Source organism: Strix uralensis, chromosome 16 (assembly GCF_047716275.1).
Source record: "Strix uralensis isolate ZFMK-TIS-50842 chromosome 16, bStrUra1, whole genome shotgun sequence".
Classification (NCBI taxonomy): Eukaryota; Metazoa; Chordata; class Aves; order Strigiformes; family Strigidae; genus Strix; species Strix uralensis.
The window spans coordinates 4,098,453-4,117,445 of NC_133987.1; the positions used below are offsets into that span (position 1 = coordinate 4,098,453).

Here is an 18,993-nt window from a genome sequence, read left to right on the forward strand (position 1 = left end):
CCTTGGCGGCGGCCGTGAGGGGAGCGCTGCCCGGCGGGCGCGGGGAGGAAGCCGCGGCCAGCTGCAGCCGACATGGAGGAGCGGTCCCCTCCCGGCGGGGGCCCGGCGTCCTCCCCGCGGGACTGAGCGAGCGGCCGCCCGCCCCGCGCCTCGGCAGGGCTGCGGGAGCGGGGCCAGCGGCGGGCGGCAGCCCCGGCCCTGCCCGGCCGGCGGAGGCGTGCGAGGCGAGGGGACTATGAGGGGCTGCCCGCGCCCCAGCGCCCTGCGTGCTGAGCCCGGCGAGCGGCGGAACGCCGCGGCGCTGCCCGGCCGCCCCTCCGCGCAGGCGGCGGTGGCGGCGGGAGGAGACTAGAGGCGACTCTCCGAGGAGCCCGGTGGCTTTCCCAGCCCGAGAGCCCCAACTCCTGAGCGGGCTCTTCAGGAGGAATTGACAACATGGCTTCCCCACCGCACCAGCAGCTGCTGCATCACCACAGCACCGAGGTGAGCTGCGACTCCAGCGGGGACAGCAACAGCGTGACGGTGAAAATCAACCCCAAGCAGCACCAGGGCTGCTCCTCTTCCAAGCACTGCAAGTACAGCATCTCCTCCAGCTGCAGCTCGGGGGAGTCGGGGGGCACCCGCCGAGCCGGCGGAGGTGGCGGCAGCGGCCCCGGCCTCCGCCGGCCAAAGAAGCTGCCGCAGCTCTTCGAGAGGGCCTCTTCCAAGTGGTGGAACCCCAAGTTCGACTCCAACAACCTAGAGGAGGCTTGCATGGAGAGATGCTTCCCGCAGACCCAGCGCAGGTTTCGCTATGCCCTCTTCTACATCGGCGTGGCCTGCCTTCTCTGGGGCATCTACTTCGGCATACACATGAGAGAGAAACTGATTGTTTTCATGGTGCCAGCTCTGTGCTTCCTCTTGGTATGTGTAGTGTTTTTTGTGTTCACTTTCACTAAGACTTACGCCCGCCATTACGTATGGACTTCGCTGATACTCACCCTCCTGGTTTTTGCTTTGACTCTTGCTCCACAGTTCCAGACTCTGAAACCTATCTCAGGAAGTGGTGACATGTCCAATCAGACTGCCCCGGCAGATCCCACAGACACTTGTCTTTCTCAAGTAGGCAGTTTTTCTATGTGTATTGAAGTGCTCTTGTTGCTTTACACGGTGATGCACTTACCCTTGTATTTAAGCTTGTTTCTGGGACTGTCGTACTCGGTCCTCTTTGAGACCTTTGGTTATCACTTCCGCGATGAGAACTGTTTTACACCTCTCGGAACCGGTGCGGTTTACTGGGAGCTGTTGAGTAAAGCCTTCCTGCACATCTGCATCCATGCCATCGGTATTCATTTATTTATCATGTCCGAAGTCAGATCGAGAAGCACATTCCTGAAAGTGGGGCAATCCATCATGCATGGAAAAGACTTGGAAGTGGAAAAAGCCCTGAAAGAGAGGATGATTCATTCTGTTATGCCAAGAATAATAGCCGATGACTTAATGAAGCAGGGGGATGATGAAAGTGAAAACTCCATCAAACGTCATTCCACCTCAAGCCCCAAAAACAGGAAGAAGAAGCCCTCCATACAGAAAACCCCCATAATATTCCGTCCCTTTAAAATGCAGCAGATAGAGCAAGTGAGCATTTTGTTCGCAGATATTGTTGGCTTCACAAAAATGAGCGCCAATAAATCTGCCCACGCTCTGGTGGGACTCCTGAATGACCTCTTTGGACGTTTTGACCGTCTGTGTGAGGACACTAAATGTGAGAAGATAAGCACTTTGGGAGACTGTTACTACTGCGTAGCTGGCTGCCCAGAGCCCCGGGCAGATCACGCTTACTGCTGCATCGAGATGGGCTTAGGAATGATTAAAGCCATTGAGCAGTTTTGCCAAGAGAAAAAAGAAATGGTGAACATGAGAGTGGGTGTTCATACTGGGACAGTCCTGTGTGGCATTTTGGGAATGAGGAGATTCAAGTTCGATGTGTGGTCCAATGATGTCAATTTGGCCAATCTGATGGAGCAGCTCGGGGTGGCTGGAAAAGTCCATATTTCAGAAGCCACTGCAAAATACTTGGATGATCGTTATGAAATGGAGGATGGAAGGGTGATTGAGCGAGTTGGACAGAGCGTGGTAGCCGACCAGTTAAAAGGTACGTGCTTTTTTTTTTTTTTGTGCTCAGCCTTTTTTTTTTTTTTCTTTTATAAGGGAATATATTTTCCCTGGTGCATGTTTTGTGTTTGCTGACTTGCAAATTGAACACGTTCTACATTTAACTCCGCATGCTGGTGATCAGAAACACCATGGGAATTACAGAATAAAAGATGCTACAGAGATAAGTGTGAAAGATCTGGGGTACTCAAAAAGTAGTTAGACTTCAAAACTCCTTAGCGCTCTTTGTGAGAGTATCACATCATAGGGAGGAGAAGGTTAATGTGTTTGCTGTCTGCAAGAGGTTTGTGTTTTACTGTTGTGTGTCATCCTTTAATTCAGTAAGTAAACTTGTTAATTGACTTCATGTGCCATACATAGAGCATATGTGTTTTGCAAAATTATGTATATCTGTGAAAAGTTTTTTTTGGCATTGGGAGAGTTGGGACTGCGAAGGCATTTGGGAAAAATGACAGCTGGATTCACAGAAAGAAATGAGCACTGTAGATTTGGCAGTTTGATATAGCAAGTTGTTACAGTTCGAAGTTAGGCTGGAAAAAGTTACTCAGGTGGTTCAGTGAGCTGGCAGATGCTCTGGTTTCTGCAGCTCTAAAGATTTGGGGATGAAACTGCAAATTTGCCCATCGGAAAAGAAAATGAGGGATCTTTCGGTTCCTCTTATGGCTTGGCTAAGGGTCCGATTTTCTTTTTTCTACAGAGTATTCATTTTGAAATGAAACCCTTGACTGCTTTCTAGCAGCACTTGGAAACGCGTGCAGGAGGATTGTACGTGCTGAGGGTTTAATTGTCTCTTTAGTAAAAGCTGTGTCTCTTTAGTGCTGTGCCTTTGTCTCGCAGAGGTATGGTTGTCTGCAGTGCTTGTAGCCCAAGGTGGGGAGCAGCCAAATCAAAATGGGAGTGGAATATGTTGCAAACCCTCTTATGCTATGTGAGTTTATTTGTTCTGTTTATAAACGTACCCGTTTTTATAAGTAAGCATGGGGAACAGAGTGGAAGAAACTGAAGGAGTCATAGGACAGCATTGTGATGGAGGAAAGAGATACTCGTTGCAACAAATACAGAACGAGGCCAGGATGGTTGTAGAAAGGTCAGTGAGTAAGGACGGGGGGGGGGGGGAGAGTGTTGCAAAACAGTGGTAGAAGCGGTAATGGCAGTCTGCTCGCCTGTGGCAGGTGCTTATTTTGATGTGACACAAATACTTATTTTTGGTGAGCTAGCCGTCCACATGCATATGGCAACAGGGCTGAAATGAGGCTTACGGGGAGGAGAAATATCGACAGTGACATTGGTGGCTGGAAGCTGTAGAGCTGAAGCAGATGTGCGTCCCTGGGCTTTGGCTTTCTGTTTAGTTATACAAATTCAGTTAATTTCTTTGAAAACTGTTGACAGTGATGTATTTCAGTGGAAGCGTGCTTTCAAGAAAAAAAGGGTCAGGCATAATTTCTCCATTACTCTAAGCTGAGTCTTGCTGTTCGGTTGAAAATAAATTGAATAGGTTGTAGAGAAACAACCCTGAGATATTTCCCTCTTCCGTCCTCCTTTACAGCCAGATGCAGTGTGAAGGCTGTGTTGCAGCAACAATTGTAATTAACTATTTTTGCTAAATTTATAACTGTACCCAATATCATTAATCACAAAATGACATGAACTTACTTGTGGAGACTGACCATACTGCTCTTAAATATTTTTATTTATTTGTTTATATTTTCTAGGACATCACAAGAGCACTGTGTAGAGCGATTATATCCCATGCTGGGAGTGGCTTTTTTCATGGTCTTTCTCAGACTTCTGTTCTGTCCTTGGTTACATTTATTGCAAGAGGGCATAGGCTGCTGTGTCCTGTCAGTACAGTGGTTCGGATTTTGCACCTTTGAATGCCTTCCACAGGTCCTGCTTTAGCCAGGGCACTACAAATGAACAAACTGAAATGCAATCTAGATCAGATGAAGTATGCTTTGTGGACTGACATTTTAATGGTCTCTTCTTATCCTGAAACCTAGCTATGAAAGCAACGGGAGCATGTGGTAAGAATTACTTTAACAAGGAATATGGGTTGGGTTCTTTCCCCTTCCCCTTCTGTATGTTGTTGTGGAACTGTAATTAGCTTCCATCTTTTATCAATGTCTTACATAGTTATAGAAATCAGAGTCTGTGTGTACTTTTGAACCAAGCAGACCTCTGCCATGGCCACCTTTATCCGCAGGTCTGTGGCATGCGTAGTAGTCCCTTTCCCTCCCATGCCCAGACCCTCAGGGGCACATGGTGGATGCTGCAGGGTTGCCGGTTTTTTCCTGTTTCCTCAGTACTTTGTTCTGCAGTCAGATTACTTGGCTGATAGGTAAATGGCATCAGGGAAAAAAAAAAAAAAGGCAATGATAAAAGCAGTCTTAACAGCAGTGCCACAGGCTGGCGTCTAGAGCCTGCTGCAGGGGAGGGTTTTGTTAAGGAGCAGCTCTCAGATTTAAGAGGAAACCGAGATTTCACCTCTTAATTAATTGTCCTCTGCCAAGCTTTGCTTTACTATTTTCCCTGAGAATTCATTGATAGTAGTGATAGAGAAGAGGAAGTTTGTTGTGGTTGTTTAATTATGTCATATGTCGTACTCGATTTTCAAGTATGAAAGTGCTGTGGAGATAACAGACATAAGCTTTGTTTTCCTACCGGTACTTCACTTCTCAGCTTCCTTTCAACCTTTGGTATCTTAATGATATCCTATTTTTTATGTTGTATGTCTAGTATATTATCTCTTAATTGTCTGAGCTGCTGCAGTAGCCATAGTTATCTTTCTGAGGCTAAGTCAACATGCTCAAGTAAACTCTTTATAGAGCAAAATAGGAGGTGCTGAGGACTCAGTGTCCACGTTATGCACATTTCAGGACTTCTGCCTAAGACTAGTTTTGGACTGGGTCTTTGAACAAAAGTACCTCTGTGGTTGGAGCACATCAAGCGTGCTCCTGGAGCAAGTCTTTTGGCTCAGTTCACCCAGAAGGACTCGAGGCACAGCTCTCCAGTGTGCACCAAGGCAGGGTACATGGGAGTGAATTGGGCAAACTGCTTCAAAACCATGCTCCCCATTTCGTTTGAAATACTAATGTAAGTGTACCCTGAGTTGTCCTAGTGCTGCTTTCCTTTTCTCGGAATAGATGAGGCAAAACTAAATTTCTCTTTCCCCGTGCTGTTTTGTGGTTCACTGAAATCTTAGGATGGAAATATCTTTTCGTCTTCCTTTGCTTCCTTGGTTTCTTATCGCAAGAAGTGGGGCCCTGGTATGTTCCCTCCTGTTTCTGACTTCTGAATTAAGGAGATGGTGTCTAAAACAAACAAACAGAGTGAGCCATTGAGGACCTTGCAGTGGTTTTGCCTGATTGTGACTGCTGTTTGTTTTTTGATGGCTTAGGCCATCTGTTTTCACAGCACCTGATCCCCTTGGATGCGAGGGAACGCAGGAGAGCAATGTTGTGGTGATTTTTTTGAGGTCCACAGATAAACCCTAGACATCAGTTCAATTATACCTTCCATAATAATTTTGCCATAAGATTTGAGACAATTCACTTTTTCTGTTTCCTTGCTGGGCTTCCTAGCAAATTTACTGAAGACTATGAGATACTGAGAGTCACATAATACACATCAATGTGTCCCTTCTGAACTCTGGAGTCAGATCTTTTCTCAGGATATAAAAAGTTCTGCTTATGGAAATATTTTTGTTTTGCTCTGTTCTTCTTGGTGGTTTGCATTTCTTTCTTGTTACTTAGGAGGTCACAATATTGCTGTTTGCCAGCCAGCCAGCAACTCTTCCAGAAATACCAGGGTCACGGGCATCTTTTTTTGAGTGCTGAAAATACGTAAGCGTGTTGGGGCAAGAATGCTTTCTCTGTGTTTATAGAGCACAGCGCAGCAGAACCATGGTTTCATTTGGGGCATTTGTGTGTATGCTGATACTCTAATCAGAATCATGGTTATTGAAGTTTCCATTAAAATAATTCCCAAACTTTCTGCAGCAAGACACCTCCCTGTTCAGTTTGCCTCAAGGACTGGCTGTAGCGCTGGATTTCTGTTAGAAGCCCTTGAAGATACAGACATGCTTTTTCTCTCTGGTTTTGTCATTTACTTCATCATGGAAAAAATGTGAGTGGATCTTGTGCACCGTCACCCCGCTAACCAAACCGGGTTGTTGATGGCTTCAGAGGGAAGGTCAACTTTTGCAGCACTTACTGCGTGAAAATCCACCAGTTCCCTCTAGCAACTGGTGGCTGTGCCTGATAAAGCATATCAAAGATCTGCAGCTTGCTGTATTGTCTTTCACTGTTCTCCACGTTTCTTATCTGCTTTACTTTTACACATTTTTTTAATAAAGCAAATCAGTTATTAAAGTCACTGTTTTACTCGATATTAAAACCTTTAAATGTAATTTAAGGCTATTATTTCTCCGTAAATAGCCTAGCTCTTTACACGGTGGCAACCTGCGACCGCTGGGATGCTTTTCCCTTGGCAGACCATGGGATACAGCTCTGCCTGGTGACCTGATACTCTGCTGCTGCTTCAGGTTTGGGTTACAGGGAGCACAGTGCGGGTGTTTCTGAAAGACAAAAGTCTCGGATAAGGTTGTGAAGAGACAAGTCATTGAATCTTTCTCCCCTTCCTCCCCTCTGCAGCCGATCAGGGGGGACCATGATTACACCCTGCCAGCTTTGAAGTCTTCCCTGCCTGTCCCGTCTTTCTGTCTTTTACCAGACCTGTGTGCAGAGGACCCGTGACTGTCATGTGCTTCTGGAAGTTCATAGGTAGATGAAAGATAAGATGAAAGTTTTCCTTACCTTTTTTGAGCCCAGTCTGCTGAGCGTAGTGTAAATCTAGAAGGACAGCCCTGCAGAGAGCTCTGCACAGATTCAGCTTTGCCCTGTGGTTTGGCTAAGAGCAGCTTTAGTCTCTAACTAGTGAGTGGTTTTGGGGTGAGTGCAGGAGGTTAAGGTGCTTGTCTCGTGTCTTGCCAGCTCCTGTGCAGGTCTTCCCATTCAACCTCTAGTTTAATCATGTTCCATAAATGTAAATCTTTAGATACTGGCTTTTTATATTTATTGAACTCGTTTGTGGCAGACATCGCAATTCTGGATTTCATGTATTCTGATACTAATCTGACGCTCAGGCAACAATTGATAGAACAAATGTTTTTTGTTGGTTTTTTTTTTTAACGTGGTAATGAAGTAGGCATGTGTATGTATTTCCACTTTCCCACAAAACAAAATTTTGAGTGCTGACTGAGACAGAAAATTTTAGTGACTAGTCCGTTTAGCAATTTTGCATAATGTGACCTATTACCTGTTGCATTGAGGTAGTAGTTCATGATCTTATTTTCAGGTGTGAGACTGAAAATAAAATGTCACACACAGGTTGACTTCACTCCTCTATTTAAAAAATGAAAAGTATTCAGTGACAGATGAAGAATTATAATTAGAGGTAATTTGCATGAAGGCATATTGCCAGGAAGAAGTAAATTCTACATTGATTTAACATTTTGACGTGATCTGTAATTTTACCATGTAATAGCAAAAAGAAAAGGAGGTAAATAGTGAAGATAGTTGCTCAACTTGATTCTTGTCAAGTCTTCACATGATGAAGATGTGTTTCATAGCTATGAACAAAAGAAAGAACTTTGGAGGAAAACCTGGTGATTATTGAGCTTTCCAAATATTTTACATGATGCAATGACATAACTTTTTCTAAAAGTAAGCCTAGGTATTTGTGCGTTAGTACTGATCAGCTTCACTGCCAGGTAGGTTTTGTGACCTCTGCAGGAAGGTCACAATTTCTCCAAATTTTGAGGAAGATAATGTTGAGTTGCTCTTGTTTTTATTTGTGCATGACCACGTACAAAAATACCTCAATTAAAAAATATTCACGCTTAAGCTGTTTTTATTATTTACGGGAAACTTGGATGTTGGCTATTGAGGCTTTGAGTTTTGATAACGTAGTTAAAGGCTAATTTGACTGCACACAGTGAAAAATAATTTATAAGCATAGCTAGTATCTATGTAAGATTCTCCACTTTGTACGGAATGGGGACTGACTCTAACAATATACTTTGTTTAACAGCGTGGTCTCCAGTTTCAGTTTATTGTGTGTTCTGACACTAATTAACAAATAAGTCACCGAAGTCCTGACAGTCTGGTTGTAAAGTGCTGCAGCTCTGCCTGTGTATAAGCCCTATATAAGCACTGTAGAGTGAAGTAACAGCTTCAATAGACCTTAAGACCTTTACATCCTACAAGAGTTAAGTGAGCATGGCAGGAGTGGGGCTTTATTCCAGAACATGGGAAAGGTGAGTGCTGAAATCCGAGGTCCTGTGGTATTGGAGGGACACCATGGCTTCTGCTGCATTCGATGAGCAGCATCTGCAGAGTCTTTCATTTATGTCTCTCTCTTTGGCTACCCAAAATATAGGTGCTGCAATGTAATCAGGTACCCTACAAATAACAAATTGGAACTCTCTTCTTCCTTCTTCCTGTTTACATCAGTAAATCTTCATAGGTAGGTGAGGGACTATTTAAATGCAAGAGAACTTCTTTAAATAAAAGCCTTGACACTGTGGCTTTTAGGGGAAAAAGATTGATGGAAAAGACAAAACAAAGTCAAAGACACATAATTTATATTCATCTTCTGTCATGAGGAGGATGCATGATTTGAATGGGTTGTTTAAAACTCTTTTTGCAGTTATTTCACAATATGTACTTCACTTTTCCTCCTGGTAGGCAAGGTATAGAAGAATTTACATTCACCACTTTAAAACAAAGTACAGTTTCATTGGATTTCAAGTTGCTGTAGATTGTTGTGGAATATTACTAAAATTACTAAACAAATTATTTTCTGCCATCTACAGTTTGTGTGTAAGCTACCTCTCTGTTGATCCTGAATCACAAGCTCACTCCATCCATCCTGGCTCTGTAAGGAGAGACAGCCATTCCTCTTTCCGTTACAGCTGACACTTGAAAATTCTCTGCTATTTTTAGATGATTTTCAATCTCATTTCTGTCCTTTGAAAAGAAAGAAAAAAAAATTCCTAGCCTTTAAATTTTTAACTTCCAGTGGGAGTTGCTATTGCAAAGAAGCCAGCTAGTCAATAGAGTCTCATTAACACATTTTAACAGGTTCTGTTATATAAGTTTGCATTATTGTGAAGGCTGTTCCGTAGGTTTGTAGGAAATTGTTGGAACTCGATTTAAAATAAAGCCGTGGAGATTTTGAAAATGTAGCTGGTTGCTCCCATGTAATAATTTGTGAAAATATAACGTGGCAGTTGGAAGAGAAGTGTAGACTGGAGATTGTACCACAGCTTTTTCTTCACCCAGACGTCACGTTGAGGCACTCGTACTGTCTTAGGCAGTAGGACAGATTTGGCTGGTTAGGCTTATCTTGCTAGGCATCTGTCAGTATTGGACTGTACCAGAAATCTGTACTGCCCTTTCAAACCAAATTGTTTTCATCAAATGAATATTCTCTTTCATTTTTTCCCCTGAATGTTTTAACCTAGAGCAATAGGCCTACTAGATACATGGCTTTAGGGATAAATATTTTTCATGGTTCTGAATTCTAGATGACCTTTTTCAGCTAGCATCTCTCGGACTCAAAATGCCCCTTACAATTGACTGAAAACTTTTTGGGTCTCTATTTGTTACAGTAACTTAATGTGGAAATTCTTAGCAAACCACATAAATAACAATGATTATATTGCAAGTCTTTATTTCACTGATAGCACTTACTGTTCCTCTTGTTGCACTTCTAAAGCTGTTGTTTTCAACTTGACTTGATAAATTTAGAAATCACATTACTGTCATAAAACAGCATTACTTGTAAAATCTCCAAAATTGGAACAGTGCAGAAGAACTAGTGGAATAAAGTCCACTAGCTTGCTAATGGACCTGTCCTTCTGTCTGCTGCTCAACGTATGCAAAAGCATGCAAACAAAGGGAAAAGTCTTTTGCAATACGTGTAACGTTTTGAATATCTACTAGTCAGAGCAATTTGCTTTTTTTTTTTTCCTTCAGCTGTCAGCTGAAGTTGACTCAAATTCACTTGTGTGGATGTCATCATGGGCTGGAAGGTTCCTGCTGGCCACGTGATTCCTTAAGCCAGAGGTCCTCCCATTGCAAGGGGAGGAGAGGGGCCACACAGAAAGAGAGCTGAAAAGCATCTAAATCCAGCTGTCTGTAACTAAGTCTGTAAAGACTTAATTTCCTTCCAGTCATGTTAATTTGTAGGCCTTAACAGAAAAATTCCTTTTTTTTTTTCCTCCTGAAAAGAGAGGTAGGAGGAAAAGGTGGAAAGCAAATCTAATCAATAATCACTAATAACGATATTAACAACTATTCATGTTTTAAGAGACAAAATGGTGGTGGTTTGGTTGACTGTGCTTAACTGCACAATAAGCAAAAAAAAGTCTATATTTCAAACATGCTATTAAATATTGATTCAGCCTTCAGGAAGCATAGAAGAACTTCTGATACTGTGTGCTTAATTCTTTACATTCATTAGGTAAACAAGGATACTTGAGTCAGAAATGGAATCTTGTTATTTTTTAAATGTGCAACTTTGGTGTTTGACTTAGATGCACATGCCTAATATATGGAATAGAAGTTAGGGGTTTTTTTTTCTTTACAGGGCATACATTAGATATGCTATTTTCCAAAGACCTCCCTGGTAAGCTTTTGCATAGCTGTTCCCAGTAGTTTTTGGAATTGAATTCTTGCAGTCTTTAACTCTTGTTTAATGGACATGTGAAGTCCCTCCTGTAAGGTACTAAGTGCCTCTAACCTCTGACCAACTTGGACGAAAGCACAACAGATAAATCTTTTGGAAAATGCTCACGGCTTGACAGGACCAGTGTTAAAGACAGGATGTAATGAGGAAATGTTCCTGTAAGGGCATTATTTGCAAAGAGACCAGGTACAACATTAGCTCCAAATTTCCTTTGTTTAGACAGCGTGATGCTTAGTAAGAGCTGTCTGTGTTTCTAGGAGGTCTGTGTTTGGACTGCACTAAGAGAAGAAATGGCCACAGGCTTCCAGAAGAGAGTTGGAGACTTTGTAGTGTTTCACATGCCCACAGGGATACTACACCAGCAGATAATCAGACTTTTATCCAAGACTTTTGTAACCTTTCCCACCTAGTTCCAGTTTTTAAAACTTGGTTCTGATTTGATAACAGTATGTAGGAAAGCAAAAGGATTTTACTTGTTTTGCTCTGTCTGGCTCCCTGTTTGCTAGTAAGATACAGGTTATGAAAGAGATTCTATCTCATATGTACATGTAAGTTACTAATGAGACAATATGAATAATATTTAACGTTTTACTTGCTGCTTGGCATTACAGCATCAACTAGAAGCAGAGAGCATTCTTAAAAATACCATGTGAGGATGAGAGTTTATTGTAAATTGTTTCATAATCCCAATACACCGTTTAAGAGAAACATACACACACCCCACGCCTCACCCCAGGTTCTGGAATCCATAGTGATCAGTAACTGAATCTTTCTGCTGAGGATGTTAAAATAATATATATATATCTTCAGTTATGAAACATTGGTGCTGCTGGAATTTGCTGTGGATACAGAGGTAAACAAAAGGTCTGCTAGTCTTCACCAAAGTCACGTTTTCTTACGTGTCAGATACTTTAATTTGGTATTTGATGATAGTTTTCCACAAATGAGTCCAAAAATCTTAACTACATAAAGCTGTTGTTACTTGCTTTTTTTATACATACGTATATATGTGTGTATATAGCATTTCAGTAAATATGTGCATCCTTTGGATGTTTCTTACATGAAAATACTCTGAATTGTCTTTGCAGTCCATTATTTCTGAATAATCAGATGCTTGAATCATGTTTAATCAACTTGGAAAGCACCCACTTCTTGTAGCGTGCATGACTAGATGTTCATCAAATGGGTGGCATTTTTTAATAAAACTTTTGCTTAGCTATCTATGCTTAATAGCATCATAGAGCCTACCTGTTGATAGTAGAAGGTGGGAGCTGCATTTCGGAGAGGTTTTCAGAGTACACTTGTCTTTAGCCGTGCTGGCTTCAGTCCGGCATGGGCTCTGCCCTGCGCCGCAGCGCTGCGTGCAGGAGACCAGTGCTGGGAAAGGAGGGTGGTCGCTGCTGGAGTGGAGGTGTGTTTGAATACGATCCGCGTGCTCCCGGTAACTGAGCCTGCGGCCTCTTGCTTTGTCTGATATAGGGGATGGAAAAGAAGGAGATAAAGGATGACATTTTTTTCAATGTGCAGGCAAAGGCTACTGAAAAGAAGGTGCTGGTTTCTGAGCCCTGATGAAGCACTGGGAGGACTGTTGTGCTTTGGTGCTTACCCCTGCTCGGAGACAGTTTGGTGACTGTTTGCTGTTCGGGGGTCGGTAATGGTTTTGTGTCCGTAATCGGGTACTGAAAGTGAATCAGACCATACGGAAGACATTTTTGATCAGGCACAGTGTTTTCTAAGTGTTATAAAAAAATGCGTGCGTGATGTGGCTGTATTTAAAACGTAGTGCATCTGTTAAGCATTTAATTCTCTCCAAGATTTCAGGAGGTGACAAAGTTGGAAATTGTCTTAAAATTTAGATTAAGATTTTTTTCCCAAGCTAGGATATTTGCCTGCTAAGCCTCTGCACTCGCCAGTGCTTCATTGAAGTAGCATATTTGATAAACACTTAGATAAACTGCATTACATATGTATTTTGGGACTTAAATTATTATTGGACTTGTATGAGCCTAGTATCAGCCACAAACAAGCACGCAGCCGATCCCGGTCATAAGTTTGTGTGCGTCGTTCTGCTGCTGCTGTAATGGAGAAGGCTTGGCTGCATTAGATTGTGCTGACAGTGCATTATTTGGAGTAAAGGATTTGTTAATTCTTGCACTGCTTAGTAAGTCCAGGAGTTGGACCATACCCCACTGATACGTGGTGCAGCTTTTTAAACACTAAATCCTCCTAATTCAAGTGCCACTCTGTTAAAGTTTACCGTTATGATTGTTTCATTTTAAAGAAGAGCCAACTGGTTTTTTTAATAGCAGAATTATGGATTTGTGGAAATAATGTGGTTGTACGTGTTAAATGTGATCTTCGGGGCATTATGGTAACACAACAGTCTGTGTGGGTGAAATAAATAATACTCAATTCAGGAACTGCATTTAATATACATTGAGTGTGTCTATAGCTCACCTAAACGAGACAACTTTAAATGTAGCAAATGACTTTCACAAATACAAGTAAAGCAAAATGGTGTTCTAAAAGTCCTTACTGCTGTATTGAGGTGATTCAGTATAAAATGAACACTAAGTACAAGAGTTAAAGCTATAAACGTAGACTTTGGGATCAGAAGAAGGATGGCTGGGAGTATTTATGGGAATTTTTATTGCCCTTTCAATGTATATGTAAAATTACAACTCTGTCGCAATGACTATTAGAAGATGATCTTCTGGAAAATTAGCCAGTGAAGTGTAGCTAATATTAGATGGTCATGGAAAGCGTTCATCCTTTGATTTTTGTTTATAGAATGAGGCACTTCTCAGACAAGAAGCAGCATTCAGTTAATTGAGAAGTCTGTGGTGTACCTGGTCTTCTCAGTGGGTGAGGAGCTGGTGGCGCTGAGCCCAGCGAGGTGCACGCTCACACAGCGAAGGCAGCAGCACTGAGTTGGTAATGCTGGTAACTTACTCCAGATGTGCTGTCCTACTCCACGCATCAGAGGGGGTGTGCATTATGGGATGGCAGCTTGAATTCAGTGTTGGGCCGTAATCTAGCAAAACCAGCAAGGATCCCATCACTACGCTTGAGTTGGTAATGGTTCTGCTAGAGCCTTGTAGGATAAAGAAATAGTTTTCATTTTTTGAGCATAGTTAGCTTTTTTTGTGATAAGACTTTGCCACGTCTCATAAATTGAAGAAAACTCCCTTCCAAATGCCCTTTCTTTCAAGAAAACTTAAATGTCTTGATTTATATACATTTGGATATTTTTATACTAATATGTAGTTGAGCCATAAAAAATGGAGAATGAAATTTTACTCTCTAGTATTTACTCTTTCCGTTGTCAGGGGACAAAAATCTACCACATAGGCACAGTACACAAACTGGCAAGAACACTGGGTATTTAAATAACTAGTGTGGATTAAATGTATGTTACTTGTATATGGATACTGTGGTAAGAGGGAGCCAAGTGCTTGGTTTGAAAACTCTGTCTACAGTCCCTATCTTTAGTTTCTTAATGAACAAACTCATCTGTAGCTGTGTAGCCCATTCCTGAAAGAATGTTGTCTAGACATTTGACTGAATATATTATTTTTCTGAGGTGCCCATTCAATAGTCTGCCAGAGGAGGTAAGTCATCCCTAATCAAACTCCAGTTATAGCTGTTGTCAGGTGTCTTGGTGTTTGTGTTCTGTGGTGTTCCTGCTTGCTCTAATAAAGCTTCTGGAACAGTTTACTTCAGTTTCCTGTTGTGTGGAGTTTAACTATTGCTAATGTAAGGTGGTGGTTTTGGGTTTTTTTTATGTGGAGCTTACCAAACACATCCTGAAAAATGTGACAGTGAAGTGTTGGCTTGCTGTAACTGAGATTTCTACTGTACGTTCTACTGTGTGACTCCTAAAACCAGATTTAAATCCCTAGCAGTCATACATTTGATCACTTCTAAAATGTATTTGCGGTAGAATGAGTGACATGAAGTGCTGGTATGTGCCGAGGTAGGGTAATGAGCTCATTTATTGATGAGAAGCTATGCTAATGCTTTGTTGACAGTTATTCCCAAAATGATGTTTTTGAGGTTTGTTTGGAAATTCAGGTGCTTGCTACTGTAGCAGAGTTAAATAGACTAAAGAGTGAGTAGTTAAAATTAGTATTGTTCCATGGGACACAGGGTGTATTGCTTGATAATTCTGTCTCAGACACTGCTTGTCTGCAAATACTCTTTTTGTGCTGAGATGGGAATATTTTCTCATATCCCATCATGGTCTCGTATTTTCTACCTATAGCATTTTTCTCCCTGTGTTGAAGTGAGGGGGAATACAGGGGAGAATTGTAATTTCCCTTTTTAGTTTGACAGTATAAAAAATTTGTAAAATAATTAGAGATCTTAAAAAGGTGACTCTGCATTAGGACATTAGAATGAGAATTGATGGGGGGGACTGTGGAGATACCAGGCATTGTTGTTTCAAAAACAGGATGAAGAATTGCGGGTTCAGCACAGCAGCGTTTGAAATCTCCTCACGGATTTGGGTAGGTGCAGTATTTGTAAGGAGGGATGTCCACTGTATCTCCTTGGTGAGTTCTCCTTGAGCAGTCTGGTGTTTGTTTTACTTTCCTGTGCTCAGGTGGCAGGTACTCTTTAGTGATGTTTTCCCAGTTGCTTGTCTTCATCTTTTTGTTTGGTTTTTAGTTCCTGCAGTCGTGGCTGGAGCCAAGTGTTGTGCCTTGAGACTTAGAGAGGAGAAGTTGTCATGAACTATATTTTTCAGTCTTTTTTTTCTTTAATACAAACCAGATAATGATTTATCTTTCTTACTGCAGTGTTACAGTAGCTCTAGAAGAAAGAGGAGTTTTAAGTGATATTTGGAAGTGTTTCTTTAACGGTCTAAAGTTTTCTGATGCTGCCTAGCATTTGGGGCAATTCATGCTGTTTCCTGAGACAGCATCCAGGTTTTTGGATGTTGGAGATGGAAGAGCATACTGCAGCAGCAACAGTATATCCAAGATGGTTTTTGTTGTTCATTTGTAATAAGCTCTCCCCAAAGTAAATTCCAAGACCTTTAAGACATGGAGGAGCCTCTACTTGTCCCATGTGTAGAAGAAGTGATTGATTCAGTAAATGTATCCCGCTAATATTTGACTGGTTTGAATACAGAGACTACTTAGCATGAGCATGACTGTTCATGTGAATACTACTTCTGTTGTGAATGTGTCTCTGTGTGGAAAAATTGGAGGTTTTGAACTCTCGGTATACACTGTACAAAAAAATTTATGTCTTGTTAGTTGCAGTTTGATCAGCCAAGACAGCAGAGAGAGCAAGTGTATGTGATAGGTGAAAAGCTGAAAGGTAAGTGCTAATGGGAATGTTTACCAGCAGAGTCAGTAGGTTGTTGAGTTCCTTCATGTTTGCCTTCAAAATATACTATTATGAGATTTGTAGCTTTGATTACTTAGTTTTTAAATATATTCCAGTTCTTAAATTTTTTATAAAATCTACTTTACTAAGAATCTGGGGGGGGGGGATGTTTTAAAAGAACCTGAAGTGAAAGGAAGATTAATTGCTGATTTTTTGGTCCTATGGGAGATGATTAGTTCCCATGGTCTTCTGAGCATGGAGACGATGGTGCTTCTCTATTTTGTGAGCTCAGATGCTGGGGTCTCTCTGTGGAGGTTAGTTTTTCTTTTTGGATGCTCTTTTACATTCTTGACTGCAGATTTTAGGGGCCGCATAGGAGTTGAATTTTTTCAGTGAAGCACAAGCTCTGCTACCCATGATAACTTGTTCGTGTCTAAAGAAAGATTGTATTTGGTGGTAGATCATTCTCCCTCCCCCCCAAAAAAACCTGACAGCTGTTTTAAGTAGTTATTTTCAGGGTGGAATGTGAAACTTGGAAGAGAACCAGGCTCCTTTATAAACAAACTTAGCAGTTGTGTGTCGTGTCCCCCCCCATTCAAAATGACTCTGTACTTCTATTTACAATGTAATGTAGTTGATCATATGTTAATGCTGTAGTTTATTTCCCCCTTTTTATTTACTTTAATGTTCTTTAATGTTCGTTTGCTAATAATTCAAAAGCATAAACAACTGAAGGTAGTGGTGGACTTTGTGGTGGGAGTGATAATAGTGTTTCCAATACAATTTGCTGATGTGAAATAGGAAAGGTAAGATTTACAGATAACTGGTGGTATTAGTGTTTCTAGCCATACAACTGAAGAGCAAAACTTACTTCTGAGCAATATCTCACATATTTTGCTGCAAGTTTCCAAGGTCCCATAGCACCATGGTAGCTATTCTCAAAATATTGTGGCTTATTTAGATACATTTTCAGTGTTTGTTTTCTTTGTTCTCTTGCAACTGAAGATAAGCCCTGTAGGCATTATAGCAGCAAAAATATTTTAATGGGATGGAAGCTGTTAAGGGAAAATAGTTATTCCTAAATTTTCTTTTGTATTTTTAATTACCCATTAGATTGTATCTTCTGAGAAGTAAATTAGAGAGGAATTTTTTGATGGTATTTGGAAAAACTGGGAGGCAGTGGGGCAGTGGAAATCAAAGGGATGTTGGGTGACAGTGTGAGGGAAGACATTATAAGAAGTTGCAATCTGTAGAAAGCTAACCCGAGTTGCTTTTTGTGGGGTGTTTCTTGTTTAGTCCTTAAATCTCATAAATTTTCTTTCAGTAATAGAAGAAACATAAACAAAAACGATGGGAACCAAATGGAGAGAGTCCAAAGAGAGCAATCAAGATAGTTAGATGTCTAGAAAAGAGCAAAGGAATTGCGTTTTAGTCTGGAGTAAAAAGCTGGAAGGGAGAGATAGCCATGGTCTTCAGCCATGGTGGAGGCTGCCTGCGGAGAGGAAAGGAGATGGGGCAAGAAGCCCTGTACTTAAATTGCTGCAAAAGCACTAGGCTGTCGGGGGGGGGGGGACGGGGGGACGGGGGGACGGGACAACAACAACTTGGGTGGAAGTTAAGGAGCTGTCTGTAGGGACTGCTTTGGATGCCTGGCCTTGGGGCAGGTGAGCGCCTGAACTGGTCAGCAGTCCTCTCAACCTTAGCATTTATTACTCCTGTGAAGATAACTTACCACCTTCTAGAAAGCTGTGCATGGTGATGGATTGCTGCTATAACAGCTTAGCCGTGCCACTGTAAATAACGATGCAGTATTTCAGCAAGATGGCATTAAAAGAATTTTAATCCTCTTTTTGAATTATTTGCCGTAGAGTTGTTGCCAATTTACTGAGCTGGGGGGAGATTGTTGTTTTGGTTTTTTTCGTGTCATGAACTGTCTGACTTGTCCAGGACACAGAATAAAAGAGAACTGCTGCACTTGAAGTGGATAGAGATGATCTTTGCTGTCATCAAAAGCTCCATGGAGTGACAATGTGATGCTAAAGCTATGCCTTTCCTTTCTATGAAAGCATAGTACCCAGCAGTCTTGGTAGCCCAGCCCAAGAGTAGGAGCCTGGGGGGGGGGGGGGCGGGGGGGCACATGGACACAGGTTTGCCCACACAGGTTGCAAGATGGTGACCCAGATGTGTGTTGATGTCATGGTACCCATTTCTGGAATGAAAATATGGTGTTGAACAGATAATTGTATGCTTGCCCTACCTCTTAATGACAGCCGCAGAACAGAGTGAGGTGCTTCAGAGGGTTAATGTTCCTTCTTTTGTTTTTTTAACACTTAATCAGTCTCTGCTTTTCATTACCGAAGTTTTTCCTATTGGTAGAAATGCAACATGCAGTGATACTCATTTTTATCTTTATATGCACACATGTGTAGGTGTAGAAATAAAGGCATCGATTCTGTTAGTTCAGAATTGAAAAAAAGAAAGATATTGCAAACTAATGTTTGAGGGGGTTGTTTTGCTTTTGTATGCTTTGCAGCCATATAAAATGCCAAGATAGAAGCTGGGTGTCTCTTTCCATTCTAGCTGTCAGTGAAGTGGTGCCTCCGCTGCAGAGGCAGCCTGTGTCCCCGGCAGGTAGGTGTGACAGTCCAGGTCAGTGGTGCCTGCGTGTGAGCGAATCTGGCTGTTATGTCTTCTCTTTCTGTGCTTATCTATGTTTGCCTTGGCCAGCCGAATCCAATTCCACTTCAGTTAGCC

At 41.9% G+C, this 18,993-nt stretch overlaps 1 protein-coding gene across 4 annotated transcripts in view; it reads left to right on the forward strand.

Annotated features, from left to right (window-relative positions):
- Nucleotides 1-15: 15 nt before the first annotated feature.
- The window catches only part of ADCY9 (adenylate cyclase 9), a 95,813-nt gene continuing 76,835 nt past the window's right edge, over nucleotides 16-18,993 (forward strand). For 2 of the 4 annotated variants that reach the window (XM_074886384.1, XM_074886386.1), the window contains exons 1-2: nucleotides 16-2,134; nucleotides 18,820-18,870. In XM_074886384.1, coding sequence (XP_074742485.1) covers nucleotides 436-2,134; nucleotides 18,820-18,870 — 1,750 coding nt within the window. In that variant the 5' untranslated portion in view covers nucleotides 16-435. The remainder of the gene's footprint in view (nucleotides 2,135-18,819; nucleotides 18,871-18,993) is intronic. The other 2 variants (XM_074886387.1, XM_074886385.1) reach the window with 2 other exon arrangements.